The 27,309-nt window shown below is 44.5% G+C and overlaps 1 protein-coding gene across 1 annotated transcript in view; it reads left to right on the top strand.

Annotated features, from left to right (window-relative positions):
* Nucleotides 1–1,678: 1,678 nt before the first annotated feature.
* The window catches only part of LOC311116286 (ankyrin repeat and IBR domain-containing protein 1-like), a 72,710-nt gene continuing 47,079 nt past the window's right edge, over nt 1,679–27,309 (top strand). Inside the window, exons 1-3 of the mRNA XM_084191388.1 lie at nt 1,679–1,838; nt 8,328–8,609; nt 26,092–26,392. Coding sequence (XP_084047514.1) covers nt 8,422–8,609; nt 26,092–26,392 — 489 coding nt within the window. The 5' untranslated portion in view covers nt 1,679–1,838; nt 8,328–8,421. The remainder of the gene's footprint in view (nt 1,839–8,327; nt 8,610–26,091; nt 26,393–27,309) is intronic.

The raw sequence follows: 27,309 nt of genomic DNA, 5'->3' as shown, positions 1-27,309 counted from the left end.
CCTCACTGACATGGAGGTAGGCTATTCAAAGAGTGCATGGTGGGTGGAGGAATTGACTGACAAATCTATGGATATAGCAGCCTATTGCCTTATTCCGTCTGTCAAACAGGTAGGTCTACTCTCTTATTTCTTAAATAGGAAGAAATAGGCTCCAACACAAAGCCCTCTTGTTGTTAGTAAAGTCTACTTCAAATGAAGACGGTTTAAATGAACTATGCCTACTCGAATTTGCCTGATTTCATCACCTTGAGCTGTCCATTTCCAATTCATTGTGCTGCGGCTGCTGCTTCAAGTTCCGGCACCTCAATGTAAGGTACTCGAATCTGTGATTATTGTGAGGTCAATAACTCTGATAAATACATCATGGGCAAGAAACATATTGTTTTTAATAAAAAATCAATTATAGCAGTGTCAAGCTATCAAAGTTGACCTCCGGTCCTCCTCCTCACCTCCGTGCTCTCCTTGTCAAACTGAACAGAACAGGCTGTAGGCTAGTCCACGCGCAAGATAGGGCATTATTTTGGACTAGGCCTAATAAAAAAGGATTTTCGGAAGAAACCTTTGACCCTCCTCCTGAACTGCCACCATGGGCCTAAACAGCACAGCCATTGGTTAAGCAGCACACAAACACGTTTTGGATCAGCAAGAGCAGAGCAGGCTGTGGCTCAGGGTTGTAATATCCCAGCAGCTATCTGAGAAATATAACTTTGCTCTGTGCTTCTCCGAGCATGCACGTCGTAGCCTATAGGCTATAGATCATTTGATCGAGACCAAACTAAATAGCCTATAGGTGCACTTGATATTGTGCGCCCCAGCAGAGAATCAGCGATGAGGGGCGCCAACTTTTTACCTAAATCCAATGACATGGTGACATTTTTTTTGTTGATTTCACGTTGAATTCAAGTTAGTTGACAACTCAATCAAATGTAAATAAAAACGAGATGTTGAACTGAAGTCTGTGTGCAGTATCTAAGCACGTGGAGTAATGACGATTCTGTGAATGAGGATCCTGTGTTTTCACATGCAAAAGGAATTGCTTTTGATAAAAACGCTTTATCTGCCTTCCCAATAAATACTAGTTTGAAAATTCAAACATATATTTTATGGAACAAAGATGTTGTAGCCTATATTTCTGGAAGATGCACAACGCTCCCTTGTTGACAACATCACCGAGCGGCGCAGATTACTGTTCGATTAGAGATGGGCGCTCCTCCCGCACAGTTTTGCGCGTTCACGTCACGGGCCATAGACCGGTGTCCAGCGGCTCAGCATAATCGAATCCGCATACATCATTGGTTGAGAAAGAAGCCTGGACCAAGAGAAACATGGCCATTGAAATGATGGACTCTGCCGCCCTCGAGTGGGAGAAAGTCACATGTGCTGGTTGAACAAGAGGAAAACTCTCGTATGTTTTCAATGTGGAACATTCACTTTCTGGAAGGGAGGAAGCGTTTACCGGTTATTTACAGTAAACAAACAGGACATGAGTAATTGTTGACATAAAAAATATTCTGAAAAATTCTTAGAGAAAGGAATCATCGTTTAACTTCAGACTTCCTAGAACGTTAACATCCTGCACTTTACAGCGCAGCCCTGATTCCTGATAACACCCAACCGGCAGTCTGGTGCTTTGAGCGTCAGTGGCCAACAAAACAGAAGGAGGGCAGAGTGCAGACAGCCAGCTACACAGGCAGACAGCCAGCTACACAGGCAGACTAACGGCTAGAGGAACAACGAAAGCTTTTGAGTACACACGCATTATGGAATATCAGCATTGCCTGGCAGAAGAATAGGGAATAGTCACTGGCAGCAGAAGTGGAACCGCACCAGCCTCTTTTGTAAGTCTAGATGGCTGGCTAGCTAGTTAATCAATGTTTTTAACTTGCTGGTTAGCAAACACAGAAAAGCCAGAGAAGTGTAGTTCATTTTGCCTGCTGGTCATTGTCAACTGCTGCGAGTTGTTAGCTAATGTTGGCTAGTTAGTTAGCTTTCTTCAGGTACTGTTAGCTAGCTTGGTCAAAACAGCTAGCTAACTTCAGCTAGTTGGCTAGCTAACGATAATGTAGCTAGCTAGCTAGTTTACAAACATGAACAATTAGTAAGCAGCTAACTAGCTAGAACGTTTTAAAATGTGTTCGTTAAAACAACAAAAAGTTGGATGATGAAGAAGCTAACTAACGTTAGCTACAAAAGAAGCTAACTAACGTTATGCTAGTTACAAAACATGTCAGCCACTTGATCTCCCCTAACGGCCTAAAATGTAACTTTACAGTCAAGTCTGGCTGACTGGGCATTGTTACTTTGTCTGTTGAATATATTGGTTGCTACTGATTAGCTAGCTAGCAGTCAGGCGAAATTTCCTGCATGATGAACCTGCAAAAATGATCACCTTTGAAAAGGCAGTGCCAATGGACAGTGTTTTGGTTGACAGCTGTTAGATAATAGCTAGCTATCATGTTAGCTGGACGTTCGTATCAAAGAGTGAACAGTAGTATCAACAAGTGACCCAGTGATTCCAAGAAATGTGTTATTTCTAACTTCCGCCTTGGTACAAAATGTGTATGGCGGTATCTTCAACCTTTTTTTGGGGGGGGGGCTTAAATTAGCCTTAAATTGTACCAATTTGTTTTTCTCGGTCGCCCATGCTATTTCAATATTTGAATAATAAATCATTAGATTTTTCCATTGTGTCAATGATGGCAGATTGATTGACTTCCAAGTTTTTTGTAAACATTTTTTCAAGATGGGAAGAGAATCGTCTAGCCCATTGGGTATTTCACTAGATCTTTTCACATCCAATATTTTTCAGATCCGATTGGTCAAAATAACAATTTGTGAAAAAATATCAGAATTTGTCTGCCTGTGTAAACGCAGCCTAAGAAGCGACTGTTCAATGTTGGTTTGCCCTATCTGAATCAATGCTTCAAGATTGTTTTGATCACACGGACTGGGATGTGTTCTGGGTTGTCTCTGAGAATAACATTGACGTATACACTTACTCGGTGACTGAGTTAATCAAGAAGTGCATAGAGCAGTGGTCATCAACCGGTGGTTTGAGATCAACTGGTCAATCTTCAAGGCATTCCTAGTTGATCACCAAACCAGTCAATCTTCAAGGCATTCCTAGTCAATCACCAAACCGGTCAATCTTCAAGGCATTCCTAGTCGATCACCAAACAATTCTGTTTTACAATTCGTCTTGCGCTGTTGGTGGTAGGTGACTTGATTCAGAAGCCCTGTGCGCCTGGTAGGCAAAGTGTTCCCATTTTGAACCATTTCATTTGTCTAATGGGATAAACTTTGCCTACCCAGTGGACCAGGAGCGCTAAAATAAAGTATGCCTACTGCGCTGGGCCCATCAGATAGCTCAAATCACCGTTCCTACAGCTTCCACAACACAACACAGGAAAGTTTAATACTAGCCTAGGTGAGATTTCATAACTTTTAAAACCATGACCAGAGAGAGACTGTCAAAGGAAACAGCAAAGAGCTAATGTTTTTGTTACAGAGAAAAAGGGGTAAAAATATCAAAAACATTATTTTACCCCATTTTCTCCCCAATTGGTAGTTACGGTCTTGTCCCATCGCTGTAACTCCCGTACGGACTCGGGAGAGTCGAACGTCGAGAGCCATGCCCCCCCCCCCCCCCCCCCCCCCGAAAACATGACCCCTGCAAGCCGCACTGCTTCTTGACACACTGCTCGCTTAACCCGGAAGCCAGCCACACCAATGTGTCGGAGGAAACACTGTACACCTGGCGACCGAAGTCAGCGTGCAGGCGCCCGGTCCGCCACAAGGAGTCGCTAGAGCGCGATGGGACAAGGAAATCCCGGCCGGCCAAACCCTCCCCTAACCCGGACGACGCTGGGCCAATTGTGCGCCGCCTCATGGGTCTCCCGGTCGTGGCCGGCTGCGACACTGCACCGGGATCAAACCCGTATCTACAGTGCTATGAAAAAGTATTTGCCCCCTTTCTAATTTTCTCTACTTTTGCATATTTGTGATAATGAATGTTATCAGATCTTCAACCAAAACCTAATATTAGATAAAGGGAACATAAGTGGACAAATAACACAACAATTACATATTTATTTCATAAACAAAGTTATGCAACACCCAATTCCCCTGTGTGAAAAGTAATTGCCCCCTTACACTCAATAACTGGTTGTGCCACCTTTAGCTGCAATGACTCCAACCAAATGCTTCCTGTAGTTGTTGATCGGTCTCTCACGTCACTGTGGAGGAATTTTGGCCCACTCTTCCATGCGGAACTGCTTTAACTCAGTGACATGTGGGTTTTCAAGCATGAACTGCTCGTTTCAAGTCCTGCCACACCATCTCAATTGGGATTAGGTCTGGACTTTGACTAGGCCATTCCAAAACTTCCAATTTGTTGCTTTTTAACCATTTTTCATGTAGACTTGATTGTGTGTTTTGGATCATTGTCTTGCTGCATGACCCAGCTGCGCTTTAGCTTCAGCTCACAGACGGATGGTCTGCCATTCTCCTGTAGAATTCTCTGATACAGAGCAGAATTTATGGTTCCTTCTATTAAGGCAAGTCATCCAGGTCCTGAGGCAGCAAAGCATCCCCAAACCATCACACCACCACCACCATGCTTGACCTTTGGTATGATGTTCTTACTGTGGAATGCAGAGTTTGGTTTTCGCCAGGCATTACTGGAACCATGTCGTCCAAAAAGTTATACTTTTGAATCATCTGTCCATAGAACGTTCTTCCAAGAGTATTGATGATCATCCAGGTGCTTTTTGGCAAACTTGAGTCAATATGCATATGGAGCACCATTTTAAATCCGTTATTAAAAGATGGAAAGAATATGGCACCACAACAAACCTGCCAAGAGAGGGCCGCCCACCAAAACCCACGGACCAGGCAAGGAGGGCATAAATTAGAGAGGCAACAAAGAGACCAGAGATAACCCTGAAGGAGCTGCAAAGCTCCACAGCGGAGATTGGAGTATCTGTCCATAGGATCACTTTAAGCCGTACACTCCACAGAGCTAGGCTTTACGGAAGAGTGGCCAGAGAAAAGCCATTGCTTAAAGAAAAAAATAAGCAAACACGTTTGGTGTTCTCCAAAAGGAATGGTCAGATGAGACTAAAATTGAGCTTTTTGGCCATCAAGGACAACGCTATGTCTGGCGCAAACCCAACACCTCTCATCACCCTGAGAACACCATCCCCACAGTGAAGCATGGTGGTGGCACCATCATGTTGTGGGGATGTTTTTCATCGGCAGGGACTGGGAAACTGGTCTGAATTGAAGGAATGATGGATGGCGCTAAATACAGGGAAATTCTTGAGGGAAACCTGTTTCAATCTTCCAGAGATTTGAGACTGGGACGGAGGTTCACCTTCCAGCAGGACAATGACCATAAGCATACTGCTAAAGCAACACTTGAGTGGTTTAAGGGGAAACATATAAATGTATTGGAATGGCCTAGTCAAAGCCCATACCTCAATCCAATTGAGAATCTGTGGTATGACTTAAAGATTGCTGTACACCAGCGGAACCCATCCAACCTCAAGGAGCTGGAGCAGTTTTGCCTTGAAGAATGGGCAAAAATCCCAGTGGCTAGATGTGCCAAGCTCATAGAGACCTACCCCAAGAGACCTGCAGCTGTAATTGCTGCAAAAGGTGGCTCTACAAAGTATTGACTTTGGGGGGGGGGGGTGAATAGTTATGCACGCTCAAGGTTTCTGTTTTTTTGTCTTATTTCTTGTTTGTTTAAAAAAAAATATATCATCTTCAAAGTGGTAGGCATGTTGTGTAAATCAAATGATACAAACCCCCCCAAAATCAATTTTAATTCCAGGTTGTAAGGCAACAAAATAGGAAAAATGCCAAGGGGGGTGAATACTTTCGCAAGCCACTGTATCTCTCTTGCGGTGTTGTACTGCTCCATATGCGGACTCCATTGCTGGGCTACGTCCACTTCTATCTCTCTTGCAGTCAATGGGCCCTGGTCAAAGTAGTGCACTATATAGGGAATGGGGTGCCATTCTCTGGTCTAAAGTAGTGCACTATATAGGGAATAGGGTGCCATTCTCTGGTCAAAAGTAGTGCACTATATAGGGAATGGGGTGCCATGTGGGATGCAGAAGGTCCTCTGGTCCTGTCCTCTGTGAAGACCTAAACTCATTTGGGATCACATTATACTTTATTGTTATCAAAACAGCCCCAACAGGTCACACAATAAAACAATCAAGACAATCACATTGACTATGTGGAGGCTGAGCCAAATAAACAAACATTATGTAACGTGCCCAGGAAGAGTTGCAAATTAAAACAATTTGGTGGTTTGTCACATGATTTCCCAAACGTTAGCTAGTAGCATGTTTTGTAATTTGTATTGCTGAGTGGAGGTGAGGTTTTAATACAGTCTGTCTGGGTACTGACTCATACAGTCTATGTCTGGGTACTGACTCATACAGTCTATGTCTGGGTACTGACTCATACAGTCTATGTCTGGGTACTGACTCATACAGTCTATGTCTGGGTACTGACTCATACAGTCTATGTCTGGGTACTGACTCATACAGTCTATGTCTGGGTACTGTCTCATACAGTCTATGTCTGGGTACTGACTCATACAGTCTATGTCTGGGTACTGTCTCATACAGTCTATGTCTGGGTACTGACTCATACAGTCTATGTCTGGGTACTGACTCATACAGTCTATGTCTGGGTACTGACTCATACAGTCTATGTCTGGGTACTGACTCATACAGTCTATGTCTGGGTACTGACTCATACAGTCTGTGTCTGGGTACTGACTCATACAGTCTATGTCTGGGTACTGACTCATACAGTCTATGTCTGGGTACTGACTCATACAGTCTATGTCTGGGTACTGACTCATACAGTCTATGTCTGGGATGTCCCTATTGTGAGTAGAGCAGGATGGTAGTAGGAGCATGTCCGTCCCCACTGCCCTGTGCCTGTGTACCCACATCAACATATGGCATCGGTGGAGTCCAAGTCCACAATGGGTCTTATGGCTAGTCCCAAATGGCACCCTATTCCCTATGTAGTGCGCTACTTTTGACCAGGACCCATAGGGCTCTGGTTAAAAGTAGTACACTACATAGGGAATAGGGTTCAATTTGGGCCTGGGCCCTGGTCTCAGAGTGAGGACAGTTGGCAGAGTGAAGCAGGAAGCCCCTGGTGATACCAAAGGAAGTCTTGTCTCTCTCTCTCTCTCTCTCCCCACGAGATGAGCTGGCACGGTGAGCCAGTCAGAAAATAGCATTAACCCTAGCAGGACAACAAGGTGCATGCGTGGACATCAGCCTCTCCCCCTCAGTTAGTGGTTTTGTGGTTTGGACTTGCAGTTACCCAGTTAGGCTACTCTTCTCCTGTTTTATTGTTGGTAAGTAGGGTGGTTTTGTAGGATTCTATGATTTTGTATTTGTTGTCAATTGAAAAGCGTTTATTGTTAGGAATTCTAGGATAAACCAGAATGACAGTTGAATTTTTTTTAAATTCTTAGGTTAACCAGAAAAATGGCTTTAGGTATGTTTGGCATGACACATCCTGTTATTGTGTGTTGTTGAAATCTGGGTTGTGTTCGGTAGGGAACAATGTTGTGGAATGTTCAGACAGAAATATAGCATAGAGCATACGTACCTCTCTGAGTAAAGGAATCATGTAGATTAAAGGAATGTTATTCAATGCATCGCACCCTCCTAAATGTTATTCAATGCATCGCACCCTCCTAAATGTTATTCAATGCATCGCACCCTCCTAAATGTTATTCAATGCATCGCACCCTCCTAAATGTTATTCAATGCATCGCACCCTCCTAAATGATATTCAATGCATTGCACCCTCCTAAATGATATTCAATGCATCGCACCCTCCTAAATGTTATTCAATGCATCGCACCCTCCTAAATGTTATTCAATGCATTGCACCCTCCTAAATGATATTCAATGCATTGCACCCTCCTAAATGTTATTCAATGCATTACACCCTCCTAAATGTTATTCAATGCATTGCACCTTCCTAAATGTTATTCAATGCATTGCACCCTCCTAAATGATATTCAATGCATCGCACCCTCCTAAATGTTATTCAATGCATTGAACCTTCCTAAATGTTATTCAATGCATTGAACCTTCCTAAATGATATTCAATGCATTGCACCCTCCTAAATGATATTCAATGCATCGCACCTTCCTAAATGTTATTCAATGCATTGCACCCTCCTAAATGCGAGCATGATGTATTGTTATGGTCTGATGGAACTAGCTGTATTTCTTTGGCTGTAATTTCATCTCTATCCTCTCTGCTCTCCCCCTCAGTAGCTCCAGTATGCTGTCCCTCTGCGCTTGGACGGGTTGAATATCACCAAACACCTTCAGGTTGAAGCTCCTCCTGCTGGAATCTGAGGTGGCGATGGGGAACACAGCCACCAAGTTCCGCAAGGCTCTGATCAATGGTGACGAGGGTCTGGCCTATCAGCTGTATGAGGGTAGCCCCCAGTTTAAAGAGAGTCTGGACCCCAACACCTCGTATGGCGAACCCTACCAGCGCAACACTCCTCTCCACTATGCCACCAGGCACGCCATGACACGAATCGTCAGGTGAGGACATGACGGATACATGCCCCCCTTTTTCAAATATACAGTGTGTCTGACCCCTCTGGCCCATCTAATTGTATGAAGTCATCTGAAATTGGGAGTCAATGAAATGTGTAGTAACCAGAAATATGAAAACTGAGGAAAGAACCTGAATAAATATACAGTGGGTAGAAGAAGTATTTGATACACTGCCGATTTTGCAGGTTTTCCTACTTACAAAGCATGTAGAGGTCTGTAATTTTTATCATAGTGCACTTCAACTGTGAATGTGAAAAATCCAGAAAATCACATTGTATGATTTTTAAGTAATTAATTTGCATTTTATTGCATGACCATAAGTATTTGATACATCAGAAAAGCAGAACTTAATATTTGGTACAGAAACCTTTGTTTGCAATTACAGAGATCATACGTTTCCTGTAGGTCTTGACCAGGTTTGCACACACTGCAGCAGGGATTTTGGCCCACTCCTCCATACAGACCTTCTCCAGATCCCTCAGGTTTCGGGGCTGTCGCTGGGCAATACGGACTTTCAGCTCCCTCCAAAGATTTTTCATTGGGTTCAGGTCTGGAGACTGGCTAGGCCACTCCAGGACCTTGAGATGCTTCTTACGGAGCCACTCCTTAGTTGCCCTGGCTGTGTGTTTCGGATCGTTGTCATGCTGGAAGACCCAGCCACGACCCATCTTCAATGCTCTTACTGAGGGAAGGAGGTTGTTGGCCAAGATCTCGCGATGCATGGCCCCATCCATCCTCCCCTCAATACGGTGCAGTCGTCCTGTCCCCTTTGCAGAAAAGCATCTCCAAAGAATGATGTTTCCACCTCCATGCTTCACGGTTGGGATGGTGTTCTTGGGGTTGTACTCATCCTTCTTCTTCCTCCAAACACGGCGAGTGGAGTTTAGACCAAAAAGCTATATTTTTGTCTCATCAGACCACATGACCTTCTCCCATTCCTCCTCTGGATCATCCAGATGGTCATTGGCAAACTTCAGATGGGCCTGGACATGCGCTGGCTTGAGCAGGGGGACCTTGCGTGCGCTGCAGGATTTTAATCCATGACGGCGTAGTGTGTTACTAATGGTTTTCTTTGAGACTGTGGTCCCAGCTCTCTTCAGGTCATTGACCAAGTCCTGCCGTGTAGTTCTGGGCTGATCCCTCACCTTCCTCATGATCATTGATGCCCCACGAGGTGAGATCTTGCGTGGAGCCCCAGACCGAGGGTGATTGACCGTCATCTTGAACTTCTTCCATTTTCTAATAATTGCGCCAACAGTTGTTGCCTTCTCACCAAGCTGCTTGCCTATTGTCCTGTAGCCCATCCCAGCCTTGTGCAGGTCTACAATTTTATCCCTGATGTCCTTACACAGCTCTCTGGTCTTGGCCATTGTGGAGAGGTTGGAGTCTGTTTGATTGAGTGTGTGGACAGGTGTCTTTTATACAGGTAACGAGTTCAAACAGGTGCAGTTAATACAGGTAATGAGTGGAGAACAGGAGGGCTTCTTAAAGAAAAACGAACAGGTCTGTGAGAGCCGGAATTCTTACTGGTTGGTAGGTGATCAAATACTTATGTCATGCAATAAAATGCAAATTAATTACTTAAAAATCATACAATGTGATTTTCTGGATTTTTGTTTTAGATTCCGTCTCTCACAGTTGAAGTGTACCTATGATAAAAATTACAGACCTCTACATGCTTTGTAAGTAGGAAAACCTGCAAAATCGGCAGTGTATGCTTCAAGAGTGTGCAAGCTGTCATCAAGGCAAAGGGTGGCTATTGAAGAATCTCAAATATAAAATATATTTTGATTTGTTGAACACTTTTTTGGTTACTACATGATTCCATATGTGTTATTTCATAGTTTGGATGTCTTCACTATTATTCTACAATGTAGAAAATAGCAAAAATAAAGAAAAGCCCTTGAATGAGTAGGTGTTCTAAAACTTTTGACCGGTAGTGTATGTATATTTTTGTTGTTGTTGGTGTTGGATATAAAGACTAGATGTTGGAACATTGCTGCGGGGACTTGCTTCCATTCTGCCAAGAGTAGTAAGGGGCCTAGCCCGAACCATGAAAAACAGTCTCAGACCATTATTCCTCCTCCACCAAACTTTACAGTTGGCACTATGCATTGGGGCAGGTAGCGTTCTCCTGGCATCCACCAAACCCAGATTCGTCCGTCGGACTGCCAGATGGTGAAGCGTGATTCATCACTCCAGAGAACGCGTTTCCACTGCTCCAGAGTCCAATGGCGGCGAGCTTTACACCACTCCAGCCGACGCTTGGCATTGCGCATGGCGATCTTAGGCTTGTGAGCGGCTGCTTGGCCATGGAAACCCATTTCATGAAGCTCCCGACGAACAGTTCTAGTGCTAACGTTGCTTCCAAAGGCAGTTTGGAACTCGGTAGTGAGTGTTGCAACCGAGGAAAGATGATTTCTACGTGCTACGCGCTTCAGCACTCAGCGATCCCATTCTGTGAGCTTGTGTGGCCTACCACTTCGCGGCTGAGCCGTTGTTGCTCCTAGACGTTTCCACTTCCCAATAACAGCACTTACTGTTGACCGGGGCATCTCCAGCAGGGCAGAAATTTGACGAACTGACTTGTTGGAAAGGTGGCATCCTATGACGTTGCCACGTTGAAAGTAACTGAGCTATTCAGTAAGGCCATTCTACTGCCAATGTTTGTCTATGGAGATTGCATGGTGGTGTGCTCGATTCTATACACCTGTCAGCAACGGATGTGGCTGAAATAACCAAATCCACTAATTTTGAAGTGGTGTCCGCATACCTTTTGGCTATGTCGTTTATATGTGATCATATACAAATGTAAGCAAGGTCTGAGATTGTTTTAGTCAAATATTACATCTGTTTGGGCTCAAGAAAAAAACGACCGGCGGCTGAATCTAGTTGATGATCCCTGGGTTATAGCATAGATACCCAGGACGCTTCACTGGTGAGTCTAGTTGATGATCCCTGGGTTATAGCATAGATACCCAGGAAGCTTCACTGGTGAGTCTAGTTGATGATCCCTGGGTTATAGCATAGATACCCAGGACGCTTCACTGGTGAGTCTAGTTGATGATCCCTGGGTTATAGCATAGATACCCAGGACGCTTCACTGGTGAGTCTAGTTGATGATCCCTGGGTTATAGCATAGATACCCAGGACGCTTCACTGGTGAGTCTAGTTGATGATCCCTGGGTTATAGCATAGATACCCAGGACGCTTCACTGGTGAGTCTAGTTGATGATCCCTGGGTTATAGCATAGATACCCAGGACGCTTCACTGGTGAGTCTAGTTGATGATCCCTGGGTTATAGCATAGATACCCAGGACGCTTCACTGGTGAGTCTAGTTGATGATCCCTGGGTTATAGCATAGATACCCAGGACGCTTCACTGGTGAGTCTAGTTGATGATCCCTGGGTTATAGCATAGATACCCAGGACGCTTCACTGGTGAGTCTAGTTGATGATCCCTGGGTTATAGCATAGATACCCAGGAAGCTTCACTGGTGAGTCTAGTTGATGATCCCTGGGTTATAGCATAGATACCCAGGACGCTTCACTGGTGAGTCTAGTTGATGATCCCTGGGTTATAGCATAGATACCCAGGAAGCTTCACTGGTGAGTCTAGTTGATGATCCCTGGGTTATAGCATAGATACCCAGGACGCTTCACTGGTGAGTCTAGTTGATGATCCCTGGGTTATAGCATAGATACCCAGGACGCTTCACTGGTGAGTCTAGTTGATGATCCCTGGGTTATAGCATAGATACCCAGGACGCTTCACTGGTGAGTGTTCCCACAGTTGTTGTTGTGCAACGTTCCGTTTCGACCTGAAGGTCTTCGTCTGGACCCAGCAACAAACGGCTTGTTTGGGTTCACCGCTAATTCAGTGTATTTATCTAAACCGTTTGTTTAACCTTTTTATTTATCCAGCAACAGCAAGTCAGTTGACAAAGTAGTATTTAGGCTACAGTTATGGCTCGGAAATGAAATTCAGTAGATTTGTGCTGTAGAAGGGCAAAATGGTGTCAGTGAGTTGCACAGACAGACTAACATGCTATTTAAAATGTGATTGAATTGAGCAGTTAGTTTAAAGATGACTTTTTTTTCCAATGGCTTTTCAAGTGGAGGTATTCACCACTACATTTTTAGCTGTATGTAGCCTATGTGGTCCTCTGTAGCTCAGCTGGTAGAGCACGGCGCTTGTAACGCCAAGGTAGTGGGTTCGATCCCCGGGACCACCCATACACAAAAATGTATGCACGCATGACTGTAAGTTGCTTTGGATAAAAGCGTCTGCTAAATGTCATATTATTATTATTTAAGATTATTACCGTGTCTAAAAGCTCAGCTGGTAGAGCATGGCGCTTGTAACGCCAAGGTAGTGGGTTCGATCCCCGGGACCACCCATACACAAAAAAAATAAAAATAATGTATGCACGCATGACTGTAAGTCGCTTTGGATAAAAGTGTCTGCTAAATGGCATATTATTATTATTATTATTATTATTATTATTATTATTATTATTATTATTATTATTGCGTGGTAGCAGCTACTCCCCTGCTCTCTGTGTCCAGGATGGGGAAAGTGTTGTGTGTCTGTGGTCCTGCTCAGTGTGCTCTGCCCCATCTGCCCCTGCTAGGAACCATCTGTTAGACACACACACGGGAATGCAAAAACCACCCTGAGACTGAGCTACAAGCCTCCTTCACCTCTCTAACACTGTACTTACGAAATAGCAGGGCACCAATTCCTATAAAGCCAGGGTGGTGTTCATCAGGCACCAAACAGAAGAAATCCTACTGAAACAGGAAGTGACTACCTGGACTGCAGGGCTCCACTAAACAGAATAAATCCTACTGAAACAGGAAGTGACTACCTGGACTGCAGGGCTCCACTAAACAGAAGAAATCCTACTGAAACAGGAAGTGACTACCTGGACTGCAGGGCTCCACTAAACAGAAGAAATCCTACTGAAACAGGAAGTGACTACCTGGACTGCAGGGCTACACTAAACAGAAGAAATCCTACTGAAACAGGAAGTGACTACCTGGACTGCAGGGCTCCACTAAACAGAATAAATCCTACTGAAACAGGAAGTGACTACCTGGACTGCAGGGCTCCACTAAACAGAAGAAATCCTACTGAAACAGGAAGTGACTACCTGGACTGCAGGGCTCGAATAAACAGAATAAATCCTACTGAAACAGGAAGTGACTACCTGGACTGCAGGGCACTAGTCTCTAACACTAGGGCCCTGTTACAATACTTTAGAAATGCGTCCTTCCTTCCTTGTTGCGTTGAGCCAAGCACAGATCTATAAATAACTGGACAGGGTGTAAGCGAACTTACCACCATACTACTTCTACCAACCCAGCCAGTTCAGATATATGTGATCGTTTCAAAGGAGGAAAGGAAGCGCGCTAATCATTTCTGAAGGATTCCAACAGGATGTAGTTCTATAGCAGGGCTTAGCTCTATGAAGGTTTAATACATTTACATTTTAGTCATTTAGCAGACGCTCTTATCCAGAGCGACTTACAGGAGCAATTAGGGTTAAGTGCCTTGCTCAAGGGCACACCGACAGATTTTTCACCTAGTCGGCTCTGGGATTAGAACCAGCGACCATTCGGTTACTGGCACAACGCTCTTAACCACTAAAGCTACCTGCCGCCCCTAATAGGGCATGATAGTCTGTGTGTGTGTGTTTCTCTAGGGCAACTTGCAGGGAACTACATTGACCGGCGACACCATTTTTCCTGCTTCTTCATCATACTGTCATTTTGCTTAGGATGTGTCTCAAATGGCTTCCTATCCCCTATGTAGTGCACTGCTTTTTGACCAGGGCCCTTCCTACACAGACTTGGGTGTTATTGTCTGGACCTGTCAGAGTAGCTGTGTACTCTTGAGTTCATCACACGCTCAGAGGGAAATCTATTTCACTGCGGTTATTGGTAATCAATTGTTGGCCATCAGTACAAGTGGCTGTGGTCCTTTTGTAACCTTGTGATTTGGTTTGGCTGTGGACATGGTGGTGTTCTAGACCACAGAGAGGATAAATGAGTCAAACTGTTAAAGTCAGATGAGACTGTTTTTTTCATCGTAACAACAGCGTAGTTGACAGTTGCCCCTGGGCTAACCATTATTGTAGAGAACAACCAACCATCGTGTCTGGAACCTGTTCCCACCAGACTGCTGCTCTGCTGGCCATTCCTGCCAATTCTATGAAGGCATCATTTCCCCTCTGTTTGCTTGACCACATAGCCCCCCTCCCCCCCCCCAACCCTCCATTGGCTCGACCCTGACCCACGAGCAAATTGACATTTAACTTTGCCGAACCCGTGATGAGCACGGTCTGTGGGTTCTCTGTGTCACAGCGTCTGGAAGGTAAACTCTAATCTGAGGCAGTGGGAGAATCTCACGTCCTCTCTCCTCACCACCTTCTCAAAACCCATTGGAGGAGAAGGTCAAAGGGGAGGGACCTCTAGGCTTTCTCATCCAATTGGTTTTGAGAAGGAGAGAGTATGCAATTGAGATTCTCCCATTGACTCAGAGTAGGCTTCCATCAGCCATCCAAAGGTTGTACCTTAACAGGAAACTGCTTGTCCGGTAGCTCGGAGGCTGTCAATGTGTAGCTCTCAAGTAGATACTGAGGCCTGATATCACATGATTAAATCTGTAAATAAATAACAAAATCTCCCCAAGATGTTTACAGGCATTTAACATCATTCTGCATTTTTGCTATCTATTTTCCCGACATCATCAATCGGTTAAATCACATTGTTAAAATGTTTTCATTGAGTTCCAAAAGTAACAGTCCTGGCTGAGCCCCGTATGCGCTTCCTGGTTACAGTGTCGCCTGCTTCCTGGTTACAGTGTCGCCTATGGGCATACAGGCGACTGTAAAACTATTTGGTGTAACGTGGCCTTGGAAAAATGTGACATTTTTTTCTTCTTCTTGAAGACAACCTTAATTTGCTTTGACTCTTGTGCTCCAAAGGCCTACATGTGCATTTGCGGGGCACAACAAAAAAGAAATCATGCCAAGCGTCACGCAGTTCTTCTCCCTAAATTCCCTTTCCACTCTGTCTCACTCACTCAATTGCATTCTGAGTGCTCCCTCTACACACACACACGTCCTGAGTGCTCCCTCTACACACACACACACGTCCTGAGTGCTCCCTCTACACACACACACGTCCTGAGTGCTCCCTCTACACACACACACACACACGTCCTGAGTGCTCCCTCTACACACACACACGTCCTGAGTGCTCCCTCTACACACACACGTCCTGAGTGCTCCCTCTACACACACACACGTCCTGAGTGCTCCCTCTACACACACACGTCCTGAGTGCTCCCTCTACACACACACACGTCCTGAGTGCTCCCTCTACACACACACACGTCCTGAGTGCTCCCTCTACACACACACACGTCCTGAGTGCTCCCTCTACACACACACACGTCCTGAGTGCTCCCTCTACACACACACACGTCCTGAGTGCTCCCTCTACACACACACACGTCCTGAGTGCTCCCTCTACACACACACACACGTCCTGAGTGCTCCCTCTACACACACACACGTCCTGAGTGCTCCCTCTACACACACACGTCCTGAGTGCTCCCTCTACACACACACGTCCTGAGTGCTCACACACAAGCTCCCGTTAGCCCTACAGAAATAAATGCCTATTAAAAACGTATCTAACTGATTGTATACACAAGCTACATTTCCCTGCCAAATGACGACAGTTTTATCACAAATTCAAAATGGACTGGTTGACTGAAGTAGGGAAATATGTGTTCCAACGAGCTACAGTTTTGGAATAATTGCGTTCAGTCTGTTATCCGCTTAGGCTACCTTGCGAACTGCTAGTGCCATTTAGAATTGGTTAGTCTAGGGCTAGTCTATAACCCCCCCTAAACATAGACAGGTTAGTTAGCCTAGGGCTAGTCTATAACCCCCTAAACATAGACAGGTTAGTTAGCCTAGGGCTAGTCTATAACCCCCTAAACATAGACAGGTTAGTTAGCCTAGGGCTAGTCTATAACCCCCTAAACATAGACAGGTTAGTTAGCCTAGGGCTAGTCTATAACCCCCCCCCCCCTAAACATAGACAGGTTAGTTAGCCTAGGGCTAGTCTATAACCCCCTAAACATAGACAGGTTAGTTAGCCTAGGGCTAGTCTATAACCCCCCCCCCCCCCCCCTAAACATAGACAGGTTAGTTAGCCTAGGGCTAGTCTATAACCCCCTAAACATAGACAGGTTAGTTAGCATAGGGCTAGTCTATAACCCCCCTAAACATAGACAGGTTAGTTAGCCTAGGGCTAGTCTATAACCCCCTAAACATAGACAGGTTAGTTAGCCTAGGGCTAGTCTATAACCCCCCTAAACATAGACAGGTTAGTTAGCCTAGGGCTAGTCTATAACCCCCTAAACATAGACAGGTTAGTTAGCATAGGGCTAGTCTATAACCCCCTAAACATAGACAGGTTAGTTAGCCTAGGGCTAGTCTATAACCCCCCTAAACATAGACAGGTTAGTTAGCCTAGGGCTAGTCTATAACCCCCTAAACATAGACAGGTTAGTTAGCCTAGGGCTAGTCTATAACCCCCCTAAACATAGACAGGTTAGTTAGCCTAGGGCTAGTCTATAACCCCCCTTAACATAGACAGGTTAGTTAGCCTAGGGCTAGTCTATAACCCCCTAAACATAGACAGGTTAGTTAGCCTAGGGCTAGTCTATAACCCCCCTAAACATAGACAGGTTAGTTAGCCTAGGGCTAGTCTATAACCCCCCCTAAACATAGACAGGTTAGTTAGCCTAGGGCTAGTCTATAACCCCCCTGAACATAGACAGGTTAGTTAGCCTAGGGCTAGTCTATAACCCCCCTAAACATAGACAGGTTAGTTAGCCTAGGGCTAGTCTATAACCCCCCTAAACATAGACAGGTTAGTTAGCCTAGGGCTAGTCTATAACCCCCTAAACATAGACAGGTTAGTTAGCCTAGGGCTAGTCTATAACCCCCTAAACATAGACAGGTTAGTTAGCCTAGGGCTAGTCTATAACCCCCCCCTAAACATAGACAGGTTAGTTAGCCTAGGGCTAGTCTATAACCCCCTAAACATAGACAGGTTAGTTAGCCTAGGGCTAGTCTATAACCCCCCTAAACATAGACAGGTTAGTTAGCCTAGGGCTAGTCTATAACCCCCTAAACATAGACAGGTTAGTTAGCCTAGGGCTAGTCTATAACCCCCTAAACATAGACAGGTTAGTTAGCCTAGGGCTAGTCTATAACCCCCCTAAACATAGACAGGTTAGTTAGCCTAGGGCTAGTCTATAACCCCCCTAAACATAGACAGGTTAGTTAGCCTAGGGCTAGTCTATAACCCCCTAAACATAGACAGGTTAGTTAGCCTAGGGCTAGTCTATAACCCCCTAAACATAGACAGGTTAGTTAGCCTAGGGCTAGTCTATAACCCCCCTGAACATAGACAGGTTAGTTAGCCTAGGGCTAGTCTATAACCCCCCCCCCCCTAAACATAGACAGGTTAGTTAGCCTAGGGCTAGTCTATAACCCCCCCCTAAACATAGACAGGTTAGTTAGCCTAGGGCTAGTCTATAACCCCCCTAAACATAGACAGGTTAGTTAGCCTAGGGCTAGTCTATAACCCCCTAAACATAGACGGGTTAGTTAGCCTAGGGCTAGTCTATAACCCCCTTAACATAGGCAGGTTAGTTAGCCTAGGGCTAGTCTATAACCCCCCTAAACATAGACAGGTTAGTTAGCCTAGGGCTAGTCTATAACCCCCTAAACATAGACAGGTTAGTTAGCCTAGGGCTAGTCTATAACCCCCCTAAACATAGACAGGTTAGTTAGCCTAGGGCTAGTCTATAACCCCCCTAAACATAGACAGGTTAGTTAGCCTAGGGCTAGTCTATAACCCCCCTAAACATAGACAGGTTAGTTAGCCTAGGGCTAGTCTATAACCCCCTAAACATAGACAGGTTAGTTAGCCTAGGGCTAGTCTATAACCCCCCTAAACATAGACAGGTTAGTTAGCCTAGGGCTAGTCTATAACCCCCCTAAACATAGACAGGTTAGTTAGCCTAGGGCTAGTCTATAACCCCCCCTAAACATAGACAGGTTAGTTAGCCTAGGGCTAGTCTATAACCCCCCTAAACATAGACAGGTTAGTTAGCCTAGGGCTAGTCTATAACCCCCCTAAACATAGACAGGTTAGTTAGCCTAGGGCTAGTCTATAACCCCCTTAACATAGACAGGTTAGTTAGCCTAGGGCTAGTCTATAACCCCCCCCCCCCCCCCCTAAACATAGACAGGTTAGTTAGCCTAGGGCTAGTCTATAACCCCCTTAACATAGACAGGTTAGTTAGCCTAGGGCTAGTCTATAACCCCCCTAAACATAGACAGGTTAGTTAGCCTAGGGCTAGTCTATAACCCCCCTAAACATAGACAGGTTAGTTAGCCTAGGGCTAGTCTATAACCCCCCCTAAACATAGACAGGTTAGTTAGCCTAGGGCTAGTCTATAACCCCCCCCCTCTAAACATAGACAGGTTAGTTAGCCTAGGGCTAGTCTATAACCCCCCTAAACATAGACAGGTTAGTTAGCCTAGGGCTAGTCTATAACCCCCTAAACATAGACAGGTTAGTTAGCCTAGGGCTAGTCTATAACCCCCTAAACATAGACAGGTTAGTTAGCCTAGGGCTAGTCTATAACCCCCTAAACATAGACAGGTTAGTTAGCCTAGGGCTAGTCTATAACCCCCTAAACATAGACAGGTTAGTTAGCCTAGGGCTAGTCTATAACCCCCCTAAACATAGACAGGTTAGTTAGCCTAGGGCTAGTCTATAACCCCCTAAACATAGACAGGTTAGTTAGCCTAGGGCTAGTCTATAACCCCCTAAACATAGACAGGTTAGTTAGCCTAGGGCTAGTCTATAACCCCCCTAAACATAGACAGGTTAGTTAGCCTAGGGCTAGTCTATAACCCCCTAAACATAGACAGGTTAGTTAGCCTAGGGCTAGTCTATAACCCCCTAAACATAGACAGGTTAGTTAGCCTAGGGCTAGGTGATAACCCCCTTAACATAGACCAGTTAGTTAGCCTAGGGCTAGTCTATAACCCCCTAAACATAGACAGGTTAGTTAGCCTAGGGCTAGTCTATAACCCCCTAAACATAGACAGGTTAGTTAGCCTAGGGCTAGTCTATAACCCCCCTAAACATAGACAGGTTAGTTAGCCTAGGGCTAGTCTATAACCCCCTTAACATAGACAGGTTAGTTAGCCTAGGGCTAGTCTATAACCCCCTAAACATAGACAGGTTAGTTAGCCTAGGGCTAGTCTATAACCCCCCTAAACATAGACAGGTTAGTTAGCCTAGGGCTAGTCTATAACCCCCTAAACATAGACAGGTTAGTTAGCCTAGGGCTAGTCTATAACCCCCTAAACATAGACAGGTTAGTTAGCCTAGGGCTAGTCTATAACCCCCTAAACATAGACAGGTTAGTTAGCCTAGGGCTAGTCTATAACCCCCCTAAACATAGACAGGTTAGTTAGCCTAGGGCTAGTCTATAACCCCCCTAAACATAGACAGGTTAGTTAGCCTAGGGCTAGTCTATAACCCCCTAAACATAGACAGGTTAGTTAGCCTAGGGCTAGTCTATAACCCCCCTAAACATAGACAGGTTAGTTAGCCTAGGGCTAGTCTATAACCCCCCTAAACATAGACAGGTTAGTTAGCCTAGGGCTAGTCTATAACCCCCTTAACATAGACAGGTTAGTTAGCCTAGGGCTAGTCTATAACCCCCCTAAACATAGACAGGTTAGTTAGCCTAGGGCTAGTCTATAACCCCCCCCCCCTAAACATAGACAGGTTAGTTAGCCTAGGGCTAGTCTATAACCCCCCTAAACATAGACGGGTTAGTTAGCCTAGGGCTAGTCTATAACCCCCTTAACATAGGCAGGTTAGTTAGCCTAGGGCTAGTCTATAACCCCCCTAAACATAGACAGGTTAGTTAGCCTAGGGCTAGTCTATAACCCCCCCCCCCTAAACATAGACAGGTTAGTTAGCCTAGGGCTAGTCTATAACCCCCCCTTAACATAGACAGGTTAGTTAGCCTAGGGCTAGTCTATAACCCCCCTAAACATAGACAGGTTAGTTAGCCTAGGGCTAGTCTATAACCCCCCTAAACATAGACAGGTTAGTTAGCCTAGGGCTAGTCTATAACCCCCCTAAACATAGACAGGTTAGTTAGCCTAGGGCTAGTCTATAACCCCCTAAACATAGACAGGTTAGTTAGCCTAGGGCTAGTCTATAACCCCCCTAAACATAGACAGGTTAGTTAGCCTAGGGCTAGTCTATAACCCCCTAAACATAGACAGGTTAGTTAGCCTAGGGCTAGTCTATAACCCCCCTAAACATAGACAGGTTAGTTAGCCTAGGGCTAGTCTATAACCCCCCTAAACATAGACAGGTTAGTTAGCCTAGGGCTAGTCTATAACCCCCCTAAACATAGACAGGTTAGTTAGCCTAGGGCTAGTCTATAACCCCCTAAACATAGACAGGTTAGTTAGCCTAGGGCTAGTCTATAACCCCCTAAACATAGACAGGTTAGTTAGCCTAGGGCTAGTCTATAACCCCCCTTAACATAGACAGGTTAGTTAGCCTAGGGCTAGTCTATAACCCCCCTAAACATAGACAGGTTAGTTAGCCTAGGGCTAGTCTATAACCCCCTAAACATAGACAGGTTAGTTAGCCTAGGGCTAGTCTATAACCCCCCCCCCCCCCCCCCTAACATAGACAGGTTAGTTAGCCTAGGGCTAGTCTATAACCCCCCTAAACATAGACAGGTTAGTTAGCCTAGGGCTAGTCTATAACCCCCTAAACATAGACAGGTTAGTTAGCCTAGGGCTAGTCTATAACCCCCTAAACATAGACAGGTTAGTTAGCCTAGGGCTAGTCTATAACCCCCCTAAACATAGACAGGTTAGTTAGCCTAGGGCTAGTCTATAACCCCCCCTAAACATAGACAGGTTAGTTAGCCTAGGGCTAGTCTATAACCCCCCTTAACATAGACAGGTTAGTTAGCCTAGGGCTAGTCTATAACCCCCTAAACATAGACGGGTTAGTTAGCCTAGGGCTAGTCTATAACCCCCTTAACATAGACAGGTTAGTTAGCCTAGGGCTAGTCTATAACCCCCCTAAACATAGACAGGTTAGTTAGCCTAGGGCTAGTCTATAACCCCCTAAACATAGACAGGTTAGTTAGCCTAGGGCTAGTCTATAACCCCCCTAAACATAGACAGGTTAGTTAGCCTAGGGCTAGTCTATAACCCCCCTAAACATAGACAGGTTAGTTAGCCTAGGGCTAGTCTATAACCCCCTAAACATAGACAGGTTAGTTAGCCTAGGGCTAGTCTATAACCCCCTAAACATAGACAGGTTAGTTAGCCTAGGGCTAGTCTATAACCCCCTTAACAGAGACAGGTTAGTTAGCCTAGGGCTAGTCTATAACCCCCTTAACAGAGACAGGTTAGTTAGCCTAGGGCTAGTCTATAACCCCCCCTAAACATAGACAGGTTAGTTAGCCTAGGGCTAGTCTATAACCCCCTAAACATAGACAGGTTAGTTAGCCTAGGGCTAGTCTATAACCCCCCTTAACATAGACAGGTTAGTTAGCCTAGGGCTAGTCTATAACCCCCCTAAACATAGACAGGTTAGTTAGCCTAGGGCTAGTCTATAACCCCCCTAAACATAGACAGGTTAGTTAGCCTAGGGCTAGTCTATAACCCCCCCCCCCCCCCTAAACATAGACAGGTTAGTTAGCCTAGGGCTAGTCTATAACCCCTAAACATAGACAGGTTAGTTAGCCTAGGGCTAGTCTATAACCCCCCCTAAACATAGACAGGTTAGTTAGCCTAGGACTAGTCTATAACCCCCCTAAACATAGACAGGTTAGTTAGCCTAGGGCTAGTCTATAACCCCCTAAACATAGACAGGTTAGTTAGCCTAGGGCTAGTCTATAACCCCCCCTAAACATAGACAGGTTAGTTAGCATAGGGCTAGTCTATAACCCCCTAAACATAGACAGGTTAGTTAGCCTAGGGCTAGTCTATAACCCCCCCTAAACATAGACAGGTTAGTTAGCCTAGGGCTAGTCTATAACCCCCCTAAACATAGACAGGTTAGTTAGCCTAGGGCTAGTCTATAACCCCCTAAACATAGACAGGTTAGTTAGCCTAGGGCTAGTCTATAACCCCCCCCCCCCTAAACATAGACGGGTTAGTTAGCCTAGGGCTAGTCTATAACCCCCTAAACATAGACAGGTTAGTTAGCCTAGGGCTAGTCTATAACCCCCCTAAACATAGACAGGTTAGTTAGCCTAGGGCTAGTCTATAACCCCCCTAAACATAGAAAGGTTCTACACGGAAAATATGCAAAAACTTTATTTTGATAAATACAGAGCGAATTTTCATCAGAATCATTAATCCTAGGCTTACTCACCAAACAGATGTTGTGGCCGTAATTCATCACCATGCAGTGTTCAACGTGGAATAGTCCATTTAGAAAATTCCAAAGAACAGGCAGAATAAACCAAATTGAACGTCCTATATATCGAAAAGGTTTGGAACCCTGAAATTGTTTTATTTCAACTTTTCAAATTTAGCCCTGTTTCAAACAAGGTAATGCCATTGCAAAGCCGTAGGCTTCTACAAGCAGGCACCACTGCTGAGGTTACTACATTTATATCAACTAGTTGATATTTTTTTATTGACTGAATGTATACAGTGCCTTCAGAAATTATTCATGCCCCTGGACTTATTCCACATGTTGTTGTTATAGCCTGAATTCAAAATGGATTCAATAGAATACCCATCATGACAGTGAAAACATGTTTTTGCAAATTTATTGAAAATGAAAAACTGAAATATCAAATCTATTCACACCCCTGAGTCAATACTTTGTAGAAGCACATTTTGGCAGCGATTACAGCTGTGAGTCTTTCTGGGTAAGTCTCTAAGCGCTTTCCACACCTAGATTGTGCATCATTTGCCCATTTATTATTTTTCAAAATTCTTCACACTCTGTATAATTGGTTGTTGATCCTTGCTAGACAACCATTTTCAGGTCTTGCCATAGACTTTTAAATAGATTTAAGTCAAAACTGTAACTCGGCCACTGAGGAACATTCACTGTCTTCTTGGTCAGCAACTCCAGTGTATATTTGGCTTTGTGTTTTAGGTTATTGTCCTGCTGAAAGGTGAATTAATCTCTGTGTCTGGCGGAAAGCAGAGTGAACCAGGTTTTCCTCTAGGATTTTGCCTGTGATTAGCTCCATTCCGTTTCTTTTTCATCTTGAAAAACTCCCTAGTCCTTTACGATGACAAGCATACCCATAAAATGATGCAGCCACCACTATGCTTGAATATATGGAGAGTGGTACTCAATAATGTGTTGTATTTGATTTGCCCCAAACATAACACTTTGTATTCAGGACAAAAAGTTAATTGCTTTGCCACATTTTTGCAGTATTACTTTAGTGCCTTGTTGCAAACAGGATGCATGTTTTTGAATATTTTTTCATTCTGTACAGGCTTCCTTCTTTTCACTCTGTCAATAAGGTTAGTATTGTGGAGTAACTACAATGTTGTTGCTCCATCCTCAGTTTTCTCCTATCACAGCCATTAAACTCTGTAACTGTTTTAAAGTCACCATGGGGCTCATGGTGAAATCCCTGAGCGGTTTCCTTCCTCTCCGGCAACTGAGTTAGGAAGGACGCCTGTATCTTTGTAGTGACTGGGTGTATTGATACACCATCCAAAGTGTAATTAATAACTTCACCATGCTCAAAGGGATATTCAATATCTATTTTTACCTATCTACTGTACCCATAGGTGCCCTTCTTTGCGAGCCATTGGAAAAGCTCCCTGGTCTTTGTGGTTGAATCTGTGCTTGAAATTGCAACTTATTGTGGGGCTTGCAATAACAAAGGGGTTGAATACTTATTTACTCGAGACATTTCAGCTTTTCATTTTTAATTAATTTGTAAAATTCCACTTCGACATTATGGGGTATTGTGTGCAGGCCAGTGACAAAGAAATCTAAATTAACACAACAAAATGTGGAAAAAGTCGAAGGGGTGTGAATACTTTCTGAAGGCACTGTATATATGGTGCAATTTAGCAATTATGATTTGTTATCTGTAATGGTTATGATAAATGAGTCATTGTTGCGGACTGTTGGAATATAGGCCTAGATAAATGCACACATTTGTTTCTGGCTTTGTGTTTTTAAAATATATTCGTTTTTTTATTTGAGTACTCAAGTTCAATATAATTAGTGGCAGAACCTAAGAAAAATAGTTCTGTTCTGTTCATAAATATGGTTTGAAAAATAAAATAAAAAATAATGTAATGGTTTATTGTATTATTTTTTAAAGAGAATTGCACCCCCACTTTCAGACAGTCAGGCGCTCATGATGTAGGGAATCCCCCGAAGGAACTCTTCTTATCAACTGTTTCGTCTCTGTTCTCTTAGGAATCCAACCCCCTGAGAAGCAGAGGTTCCTTCCTGTAGGTCTGATGTCTGAGGTTAACTTTACAGTAATACTATTGGTCAACAACTCAGATTTTAAATCCAAACAACTCAGATGTTATAAAGGGTCTTAGATTCATTGTTCTTTCTCTTATGTTCCTGATTAATGTCTTGTTAATGCTTTGTAACTTAAGCTTTATGCCTTGAACGTGAATCCATTAATTTGACAAAGTAATTAAATACACTTGTATTTAGAATTCCATTCAGACATTTCCTCATTGCCTGTTACTGTAACTCTATAGTGTTCTTGCATATTGCTAATTATCTTTATGGCATCATAAACATTTTAATAGGCTAATTGCTTAGTCTTATTTCGAGTCTCATGTGAGGTATAAATAGTATACTGTATATACACAATATCAAATATTACTTCACTACAGTAAAATAGTCTGATGTACTCACTAAGTACTAGTACTTAAAGGGATAGTTCAGTATTTCCCCAGAGTGAGATGAACTCGTAGATACCATTTTTATGTCACTGCATCCAGTATGAAGGAAGTTAAGAGGTAGTTTCGCGAGCCAACGCTAACTAGCGTTAGCGCAATGACTGGAAGTCTACAGGAACAGCTAGTATGTTAGCTGTTCCCATAGACTTCAAGTCATTGCGCAAACGCTAGTTAGCAATTTTGCTAACACTAGTTGGCAACTTCCTTCAACCTGAACGCAGAGACATAAAAATGGTGTTCACGAGTTCATCTGAATCTGGGCAGGTAGACAAAGGGGCCCTGATGCCAAAATCCCCAAGTATCCCTTTTAAGGATGACTGTGAAATATCAAACGGGTCTTATTAGTACCAACTAAACCATGTCCCTTCTTCCTCTTCCTCCTCTCCTCTTCCTCCAGGTCGTTTCTCTTCAGTAAGGACGGCAACCCCAACAAGCGTAACGCTCACAATGAGACGTCCCTCCATCTCCTCTGTATGGGCCCCCAGATCCTAATGGGGGAGGGGGCTCTGCAGCCGCGGCTGGCCCGGCCCGAGCTGGACGAGATGAAGAGGGCCGAGTGTCTCCAGATCATCCTGAAATGGACCGGAGCCAAGCTGGACCAGGGAGAGTATGAGAACGCTGATGTCAACGCTACTGATAACAAGAAGAATACATCGCTGCACTACGCAGCCGCCTCAGGGATGAAGAAGTGTGTAGAGGTGCGAACCCCCTAACCCCTTAGACACTTCCCATAAGCCCTACCTCATAGGCACTTTCCATAAGCCCTACCTCATAGGCACTTCTTCCCTATAGCCCCTTTCCCCTAGGCCAGGGCTCTCCAACCCTGTTCCAGGAGAACTGCCCTCCTGTAGGTTTTCGCTCCAACCCCAGTTGTAACTAACCTGATTTCAGTTTTAAAAAACCAGCTAATTATTAGAATCAGGTGTGCTAGATTAGGGTTGGAGTGAACCTATAGGAGGGTATCTCTCCAGGAACAGGGTTGGAGTGAACCTATAGGAGGGTATCTCTCCAGGAACAGGGTTGGAGTGAACCTACAGGAGGGTATCTCTCCAGGAACAGGGTTGGAGTGAACCTAAAGGATGGTATCTCTCCAGGAACAGGGTTGGAGTGAACCTACAGGAGGGTATCTCTCCAGGAACAGGGTTGGAGTGAACCTACAGGAGGGTATCTCTCCAGGAACAGGGTTGGAGTGAACCTATAGGAGGGTATCTCTCCAGGAACAGGGTTGGAGTGAACCTATAGGAGGGTATCTCTCCAGGAACAGGGTTGGAGTGAACCTACAGGAGGGTATCTCTCCAGGAACAGGGTTGGAGTTAAAACCCAGAGCCCTGCCCTAGGCTCTTCTGTAGATCTGATCAGATTTCACAACAAGGAAAATCTGTCTTGTCGATTATCTTCGAACATCCCATATACAGGTAACTGTGGTAACTGCCAAAATTAATGAAACACTAAATGAGGGATACAAAGTATATTGAAAGCAGGTGCTTTCACACAGGTGTGGTTCCTGGGTGAATTAAGCTATTAACATCCCATCATGCTTAGGGTCATGTATAAAAATGCTGGGCAGGCCATTATTTTGACTACCATGGCTATCCCCCCATAGGATGACAATGCC

This window comes from Coregonus lavaretus (assembly GCF_964263955.1).
Source record: "Coregonus lavaretus genome assembly, contig: HAP1_SCAFFOLD_601, whole genome shotgun sequence".
Classification (NCBI taxonomy): Eukaryota; Metazoa; Chordata; class Actinopteri; order Salmoniformes; family Salmonidae; genus Coregonus; species Coregonus lavaretus.
The sequence above is the reverse complement of the archived record's forward strand: the minus strand, read 5'-3'. Positions and strand labels throughout refer to the sequence as shown.